The following is a 9,924-nucleotide window of genomic DNA, read 5'->3' on the forward strand; positions in this document are numbered from 1 at the left end:
GCAGTGGTTGAATGTCAGTGGTCAAGGTCAAAGGAGGAGTTTTCACTGAAGAGTCACAGAAACATCTGCTGAACGTGTGGGTTATGCAGGATTATATTGACCTCTTTTTTATCTCTTAAAAAAAAAACAAGTGGCAAGGTCATAGCAATTTCCTCTTTGTGTTCATGTTGGTTTTATACAGTTTTTGGGGGGGGGGGGGGGGGGTATGTGGGGGAGGGTGACATTTAAACCGTTTTCATCATACGCTTTAATTTATTGGCTCTATTTAATAATAAATATCACAATATTATTAATATATATTTTTTTATGTACATTTTGTACATTAAATCCATTTAAGGAAAAAGAAAAATATTTTAATTCCTCTTTCATTTTTTTTTATTTAGTTAAATACTTGTTCTTTGAGTTACACCTCATGTAAAAACAACAACATGGCTTCCTTCATGTTGATTTGGCAGACAAACAGTGAAAAATAATTTCACGATTTTTTTATGTTCACATATTCCTTGAGTATGGTAAAGTATTGAGTATTGCTTTTATGCATTTACTGTAGCTTTTAAACCACGCTCGCTCTCTGACGCATAATGTATAGTTTCCCTGCACCGTAGAGACGTTGTTGAAAATTGTGACTAATTCAAGATCCGCAACCGTTTCTGTGATTTTCTAGGCTTCAGGCAAGCTGTTGGCATGCAAAAAAGAGTGATGTCACTGCAGGTAACAACCTGATCATGAAATTACCGAACTGTAACAAAAAGAAACATAAATAAATGTTTTTAAAAAACATAATAAACTATGTCATACACTACCGTTCAAAAGTTTGGGGTCAGTGAGAATTTTATTTTTATTTTTTGGAGGAAAGAAATCAATACTTTTATTTATCAAGGAATAATTAATTTGATCGAAAGTGACAGTAAAGACATTTATAATGTCACAAAAGTCTTTTGAACTTCCTATTCATCAAAGAATCCTAAAAAAAAAAAAAAAAAAAACTGTACAACTGACAGACCAACAACTGTTTCAACATTGATAATAATAATAAATGTTTCTTGAGCATCAAATCCTCATATTATACTGATTTGTGAAGGATCATTTGACACTGAAGACACTGACACTGGTGATGCTGAAAATTCAGCTTTGATCACAGGAATAAATTACACTTTACTATATATTCACACAGAAAACAGCTGATTTACACTGGAATAATATTTAATACTATAACTGATTGTTGTTGTATTTTTAATCAAATAAGCGCAGCCATGGTTAGCAGAAGAGAATTCTTTTAAAAGTATTTAAAATCGTACCGACCCCAAACTTTTGAACGGTAGTGTATGTCATATATATATATATATATATATATATATATATATATATATATATCTGTGTGTGTGTTAAAGAAGATTCTCATTTGTGATTTTTCTTTCCTGTGGGATTGCATGCGATTGAATTGCTCTTTATGGGATGTCCTGCTGTGCAGCTTTTGGAGCCTTCACACGCTAGTGTGTGTGTTTGTATGCATATGAGTGTTTGTTGTGTGTCTCAGGAGAACATCATTTGTACATGATTGTAGAAACTCCTCACTGGATGTGATAATGAGCCACTCACCTGAGATGATGCAGAAAGGCTGGGATTTCTCCCTGTGCATCCTTAGCTGTCTCTACACAGGGAGTTGACCCTGTTATACCTTCCTCAGCTTGAGTGTGTACAGACATTATTAACAGATTATCACTTGGTCAATGGCTCAATTGATTGTGCACTGAGAATATGTGCTGAAGCAATTTAAAATGTACTTCCCGTTTAACATTCATTGTCACTGAAGTGGACTGTCTTTTTTTAGTTGCCCTTTTCACTTTTTAACATTAAGAATACTTTGTAACGCACATGTGCACACACATGTTTGACGTAAAAAGCCAAGAAAATGACCTACAAAAGGATTCTTTCTTACCTTTAGGGTTCAGAATCATTCAAAGCTGTAGTAAATTGTTGTTGCTCAGAGGTTGCTCTTTCATAGCTCAGATGTAATGGAGTTGACCGTTATGTTTCTTTTAGGTATTAATTTGGTCTCCATTTGGCCGTGGAAACATTTGATGAGAAATGTTTGAATTGAAGCAAAATTTTTCTTGGAGAAAAACTGAAACGGGCCTATTAAAGACATCTCATCTGTCATATCTCTTAAGAGAATTCTCATGTTGTTCTATTATAATTCTTTGTCTTTTACAGAGGTGTTTTAAAGACCAGAACACCACTGCTAACCACTTAGGACCAATGGAAAACTTTATACCTTAGAATGGAATGCAGCAATAGAATATCATTGACATTACAAACATCCAGCTAACATTAACGCCTTTTATTAGACTGAGGATAAAAAAGAAGCAGGGTGGGAGCTCCAGTATGACTTAGTAGAGATTGTGGTTGCTGATACCGGTGTGGAAATAATGCCGCTGAAGCTTTGGCAAGCTTATAAATAAAAGGCTAATCTTTGCTGTTTATAGGTTATGGGATGTTTTTAATCTTATTAGCGCTTCTAACTTACCCTCATGACTCACGTGACTGGAGGGTATCATCTCCTCTTAGACACATTAATACACACAGAGAAACACCTACAAATGCAATGAGTCACCAAATATTTCCATACTATTCATGTGAAGGTGAATAATACGGACAAAGAGAGATTAGCAGGCTAATAGGGAATAGAGAATGAAGTTAGAGATTCATAAATAGAGTGGCTGTGACAATTTTTCTCTTTAAAAATAGGCTGTGTCTCATTAGAATTATGCACCCAAAACCGACTCACAATTTAGGAATCCAAAATGATGTTTCCACCATCATGTTTTTAGCTTATAGCATTCAGAGTTGTTCCAGGCTTTTTCCTGAAGTGGTCTCCTCCTTTCCAGTCCCCCGAAGAGTTTATGAAGCGATTTTTGAGTTTCTTTTTCCAAGTTTCTCTTATCTCAGGGTACGTTTACACGACAACGATTTGCTTAAAATGGAGTTTTAAGTTTTTCCGCGCACAGACGACACCATTGTCAAAACGATCTCTTCACATGGATCTCTTCACACGGATCAGCGAAAACGACTAAAAACACTGTATTCGGCTGCCAGGCCATTAAATGGCGATGAAACACTATAGACTGAACACGTAATACGCATGTGCATGACGTCATCGTCTTCAGAGATTCATGTTTTTGTTGTTTACAGAGAGACCATTTAAAAAAAATTGCACTTTGAAACCCGTTTTCAAAACTTTGCGTTTTCGTAATGTAAACGAATGGCCAAAATGAATAAAAAAGTTTTACGTTTTTAGTTGAAAACGGTGTCGTGTAAACAGCGCCTCAGCCAAAGACCTTGGCCACTGTTGGGGTCTTGATAATTTCTCTGCCTTTCAATTATTTGGTACGAAAGCCTCTTAGTTGGCTTAGTGGTGTAGGATTGTACCACGTGTTTGCCATTTTGTTATAATAGACATTATGTTGTTCTGTGGGAGGTTTAAAACTTTACAGATCTTTTTCTAATTTTCTAGCTTAACAGTTTTTTTTCTTTCTGGAAACTTTCACAGGGAACTTTTTTGTGTTTAGACAGCAGGGCAGATCTGATCTTATGTTTTCAAAGTCCTCTTTGTTATTTCAATCGCTAGAAAATTAAATACTTCACCCAATTTAGTTGTTTTAGTTGCTAGTTCTGTTTATTAATGAACTGAGTGATTTAATCACTAGGAGTTTAGTTTTAGTAGGATTTTAATCAAAAAGCTACACAGGTAAAGCCAGTATTATGCAATATCCTGGCATTCAGTGTAGCTGTTCGACTGCTCAGAAGTGAGTGAAAAGACTTGTATTTTATGTAGATGATTTGACTGACAATGTAGTCAACAACTTGTTTAGCACAGGGCTGTCTAACCAGGTTTTCTGGTGTAAAGCATGCTTCAACAAAGTTTTCTATAAATCACAACAGTGGTATAACAACCCGCTCATAGTCACAAAGAAAAATGTATTGTCAGTTACTATGATTTACCTAGACCTTACTTGTCACTTTTTCAAAGTCATTATTTGTCTGTCTCTCACACTTTAATTAATCCTGTCAACTATAAAATAAAAAAAATTACAGGAGAAACTCAGTGGAATTGTTACATCCATTGCCACTGTGCATTTCTTTATTTAAGCACCAGTGTTGGATTTCTCTTATGGTTAGAACATGAAAAATTCACAAAGTATAAATAATCTGCCAGTCCATCACTACACTAGTATATACAATGTTTTTTTTAGGTATTGAGACACAAATCTCAGTATTTCTTTACTATAAAGGTTTTTCTTGTTTTTAATAGTGTATTTTTGTTTGCTTTTTTGTCTTTCAGATCTTGGCCATCATTTCTATCCTATTCATTGTGCTCTCAACTATCGCTTTGTCTCTTAACACCCTTCCAGAGCTTCAAGACACAGACGAGTTTGGTCAGACAACTGATAATCCCCAGCTGGCCCATGTGGAGGCTGTGTGCATCGCTTGGTTCACCATGGAATATCTTCTTCGCTTCCTTTCCTCACCAAACAAATGGAAATTCTTTAAAGGTCCTCTCAATGTCATCGACTTGCTGGCCATCCTACCATATTATGTAACCATATTCCTGACAGAGTCCAATAAGAGTGTGCTGCAATTCCAGAACGTACGGCGGGTGGTGCAAATCTTTAGAATCATGCGGATTTTGCGCATACTCAAATTGGCACGTCATTCCACCGGGCTGCAATCACTGGGTTTTACACTGCGTCGGAGTTACAATGAGCTGGGCCTACTTATCCTCTTCTTAGCAATGGGGATCATGATATTTTCCAGTCTGGTTTTCTTTGCGGAGAAGGACGAGGATGACACCAAGTTCAAGAGCATCCCTGCCTCCTTCTGGTGGGCCACTATCACCATGACCACTGTGGGATATGGAGACATTTACCCTAAGACACTTCTGGGTAAGATTGTTGGTGGGCTTTGCTGCATAGCAGGAGTTTTAGTCATTGCCCTACCCATTCCTATCATTGTCAACAACTTTTCTGAATTCTACAAGGAACAGAAACGGCAAGAGAAGGCCATCAAGAGACGTGAGGCTCTAGAGCGAGCCAAACGCAATGGCAGCATAGTGTCCATGAATGTTAGAGAGGCGTTTAACCGTGGTGCAGAGCTTCTGGATGTGGTGGTCATGGACAAGGGTGAGAGAAACCAGGACAACCATCTCTCACCCAGTCGATGGAAATGGTCATCTAAGAGGGCAACTTCAGAGACCAGTTCCAATCATTCGTTCAACCCAGACCAAGGTTCACCGAGCAAGGCGGGAGCTTCTAGTCCACAGAGGCTTAATGCACAGAAACTAGAAGAGATGTACAACCAGATGGCAAAGACTCAGTCACAGCCCAACCTGAACACCAAAGACAAAAATTTATCTCGAGCAGGCCATAGAAGGGATGAAATTGAGCTGGGAGCCTTGCCAGGTCAAGGAGGTGACCCACTGAATGGGGGTCGTGAAGGGGTGGTAGACATGAAAAGTCTGTCAAGCATTGACAGTTATATCAGCTGTGCAACAGACTTCCAAGAGAACCCACGATTCCCCTACAGTCCGGCAGGGGGTCTGTCACTCCCAGAGAGCTCTCGGTTCTCCCACAGTCCTGGTTCTGGCCTCACTTGTCGAGTCAGTGCTAATCCAAGCCTGCAGACCACACTGGAGCATGATACCATGCTCACGCCACCTTGTTCTGGTGCTAAGCCTCTCAACACCGATGGTTCGCGGCAACAAGTTCTGCTTATAAACTCTCAGAAAATGCATGCGGTTAGGGTGAATCATCGCAATTGTGGTGAGACCAGTCCATCTGGTGGTCCTCTGTCTGACAGCTCTATTCTTTCTGACCTCTCCATCCTAAGCCCAGAGGTGTCAGTCTACACAACAGCCAGCAGCAGGACTCCACCTAAGACACCAGAGAGGAAGGCACTCACCCCTGCAGTTTTCACTTTCCACGATGCATCCATCAGCAAGTACATCGATGCCGACACAGATGACGAGGAGCACTTGCGTGAGGGTGGCCCATCAGAGCACCTGCTTGGTGGCCTCAGCTCCAAGCCTCGAATTAGTGGTTACCAGGGGGCCACCAACCACTTGGAAGCTGCCCAAAGGCTGTTAGGTCAGAACTGCATATTTCCACTGGGAAGTAGCCCAAGTGTTAGCCATGAGAACCATGTGGTTTCAGAGAACTCACGGAGGCCCAAAGGGGACAGGGGACATTCCAACGCTTTTGATAAGGGCCTCTGAGGCCTCAGGGTGGTGAGTTGGACTACGCGGAAAGAAAGAAAAAGTGAAGAGAAAAAAGGCCAAGTTCAGTAAAAGACTTTAGAGAAAGCGGAGACTAATGTACAATGGAGATTAATTGTACAGGCATCTGACCAGGGGGCCTACCCTGGTGACTTTATGCGGGAGAGTTAACTGGAAAACCGTGGTCATGTTACATCATTAAGGGACAGGATCTTGAAGATGCACCACTGCCTACACCTCTTGCCCTTTTTCCTCTTCTGTAAACAAGCCTGCATTGGCGCATCGCAGGGGTAAGGTAAAGGCAGAGCGGATCTGGCCTACGGGCTTGTTTGTGAAAAGAACAGGATTTATGCTAAAGCTTAAATAGCTTGAGGCTGAAAACTTACCAGACATTTAAGCCCAGGTGTGTATGGTAAATCAAGGGGGACAGTCCATCACTGCCCACGTCAGCTAGCCACTGTCCACAGCCCACCTTAAAAATTAGCATTAGAGACATGTTATACCCTGTTTACTAGTGCACCCCTCCCCTATCCCCTAATTAACTGGCCTTACTTAACTGCAGTTATGGGTCTGCATACAGTGTGAGTGTTTTGTGTGCAAGCGTATTTGATATAGGGAGGGCTGATGGTATGATAATGTGCACGCATATAACAACCAACATTCCTTCACACAAGCTCCCTCTTCAAAATATATTCACATGCTGTGTGATTCTACTTGATTTATTTATTTTTATATAGACATGAAGATTATCTGTAGAAATTTCTTGTCATATTCATCAGTATGAAAAAATTGTCAATTGTTTCATTGGAAGAGACCAAAATCTGTTTAAATTTACCTCCCCTCATGTACCTACTTGTGTTTCATCTTTTTTTTCTAGTATGGCGACGCTTAAGGGGGATAGTTCACCAAAAACTGAAAATTCTGTCATTGTTTAGTCTCCCACATTTTCATTCTGGTGAGGATTTAATTATTTTGTGTAACACAAAATAATATATTTTTGGGGGGCATTGGGTAGCCATTGGGGCCACAGATGAAAGAAATGCGTACAGGTTTGGAACAATATGAGGGTGAGTAAATGATGACAGAATTTTCATTTGTAAGTTAACTATACCTTTTTAAGAAAGTTACCGAAGATACACTTGTGCTTACATGTGTAAGGTTTTATTACAAAAGCCCATATTTATGATTTCATATACGTACGTAGCACATGCACATTGGCAGCCCAAACAGAAGCAACATTGAGAACGAATAGACAACACATACCTCTTCCTGTTATTAACAGATATTGGTAAGCGATGGAAAGCTAGATTAAATCTGACAAAGAAACTACTGAAAAACTTCAGGTCAATTCAAGATTTCAGTTAGATTTACCAATCTCATAGCAGTGGATACTGTTCAAACACAAACATTTCTGAATATAAGAATAAATATATATTTTGAAAGTATTTTATAGATGATCATATGAAATGAGGGAGAGATGGTCTCACACTTTTGCATTGCCAGGGAGATATTTGATTTAATAAAAGGTTTTATGGGACCTTTTGTGTCCTCAGGCTCAACATACACAATGTGACCAAGATGACCACCACTTAATCCCAAACATTTATCTTTTGATAGCGAGCTCTGTAATAAAGTATATAATGCATGGCAATGTTTATCTCCAAATTTGATACAATCCCTTTACACTGCACAAACTTAATATCCTTGAAAGATTTGATTCGTATCGCCATCGCAGCCATCCTCACCAATTTGTAACCACATAGTCCAGCATGTATTCACAGGTATGTAGACGATGTCCTGAAGACGACTATATCCAGTTTCCATGGTGACCACAAGCCCTCCCTTCTAGCGCTCATATTGAATTTGAAAACTGGGATAGAGAGGGCTAAATTAGACTAAAAAAACACACTCAATTGCATCCGTACCATTATTAAAAGTCACATTGTCAGAATGTACTTGTCTCTTAGAATGTGTTATCTGGGGAGTGCAAAGATGATGGGGGGAAACTCGGCCTCTACCGAGACTTGTGAGTGTGTATGCTTCCTTCCCTGTCTCAACGATTTTAGCTGAGTTGAAGTGAGGTGTGAACGGAATACCAATTTTCAGCAAGAGAGCGGGCGGAGGGTGTGTATGGGAGGAGAGAAAAAACTGCAAGTTAGAGGGATCTTCCCTCTCTGCTCTATACAGAATAATTTATGAATGCAACGATGTGTACTGCTTACTGTAATGGTGTGGAGAGGAAGCTGCTTTCTGAGTGCTAAGGTCCCTTGCTCCATTTGTGGTCTTTTATGTGGATATTATATAATATCCATGATCTGCCGGGTGTGTGATCCACATTCAATACCCTATTCATTCAGTAGATTCATACGGAGAGAACATTATCACTAAAATGTGACCTTACTGAAGCCATTCAAAACTCTCTTTGCTGTGTATCTGTGTTAGGCTGTGCCCTGAGGTCAATGTCAACCCTGGTTTTTTAATAATCCATGGGTAAATCTCACAAAGAAATGTCTGGAATATTTGACCCAAAAATCTAAAGAAAATAGTTTGTGTATTTTCTTTAAAAAATTATCATGCGTTTTCCCTCAATCCCCCCAATATATATATATATATATATATATTCAAAAGCAAAACATCAAGACGTTTAATTTTCTATAAATATATAATATATATATAAATACTTAATCCTGACAGGTTTTGTGAGATTCACCACCATATAGTCCATGTTAACCGCTTAATCGGAGATGTCTCAGATTAGCATATGTTGTTTTATTGTTCTGCTGATGTCATTCTGTAACGTCCCACGGGGAACACTTGCAGTCCAGTGTGCTTAGAGCATTAACAAAGATTAGAGCGAATTATATATGGGTGATTATTTTGGGGGATATTTTTTGACTCCAGTCTAAAAACAGTGATGACAATCAGTAGTTTGAGTACAATGTCAGTGTCTTATTGGATGGTTTGATGGCATTAAAGGTGTTTTGTCTAGAATACCCACCCCCACGACAGTGCAGGTTGCAATTCATCATGGTACATTTATAAAATCCTTTAAATTAAGTGGAATTCAAATTTGCTCACAAAGGTGTCAAACTGTGACGACCTATGATTCCAGCATCAACATGGACGCTGTTTGAAAATAAAATGTTTTATGTTTAAGTTAGATTTACAGCAACATGCATTATATAACAGGCACTTTGACTTTTAATTCAGTTTATTTATGAGAGGGTTTTTTATGATTTGTGTATTTCATTCAAACCAGAAAGCACAAATAAGTAACATCTTTCGTTTATTTGATTTTTGTTGTTTTCTTATGAAATTGTACAATAACAGTGGTAACTAGTATTATGAAATTTAGGAAGCATTTCATGATGAAAAGAAATTACTGTAAGCATCCATATAGAATTTCCAGGGAACTTTAAAAAAAGAGAGCACTGTTTACAATCCCTCCCTTCCCCTAAATCTTCTACAATGTTGTTTGTAGGTCTAAAGTTTGTAATCTTTCTACCTGTTGACTTTCTATGCCGTTGTTTCTGTACGTGTGTTATGTTGTTTAATGCATGTCGTACCTCTGAAGCTGTAACTTGTTCTGTATGTGACGAAAAGCCAATTCCTTGTCTTATATAGGAAAAAGAGCCAAAAATGTGTCAAAATGT

The 9,924-nt window shown here is 38.7% G+C and overlaps 1 protein-coding gene across 2 annotated transcripts in view; it reads left to right on the forward strand.

The window, feature by feature from the left end:
* The window catches only part of kcnb1 (potassium voltage-gated channel, Shab-related subfamily, member 1), a 52,248-nt gene extending 45,223 nt beyond the window's left edge, over window positions 1-7,025 (forward strand). For both annotated transcript variants that reach the window (XM_056256168.1, XM_056256169.1), the window contains exon 3: window positions 4,343-7,025. In XM_056256168.1, the coding sequence (XP_056112143.1) occupies window positions 4,343-6,271 (1,929 nt within the window). In that variant the 3' untranslated portion in view covers window positions 6,272-7,025. The remainder of the gene's footprint in view (window positions 1-4,342) is intronic.
* Window positions 7,026-9,924: the final 2,899 nt, after the last annotated feature.

This window comes from Rhinichthys klamathensis, unplaced genomic scaffold, assembly GCF_029890125.1.
Source record: "Rhinichthys klamathensis goyatoka isolate OS25496 unplaced genomic scaffold, OSU_Roscu_1.1 h1tg000124l_1, whole genome shotgun sequence".
NCBI lineage: Eukaryota > Metazoa > Chordata > Actinopteri > Cypriniformes > Leuciscidae > Rhinichthys > Rhinichthys klamathensis.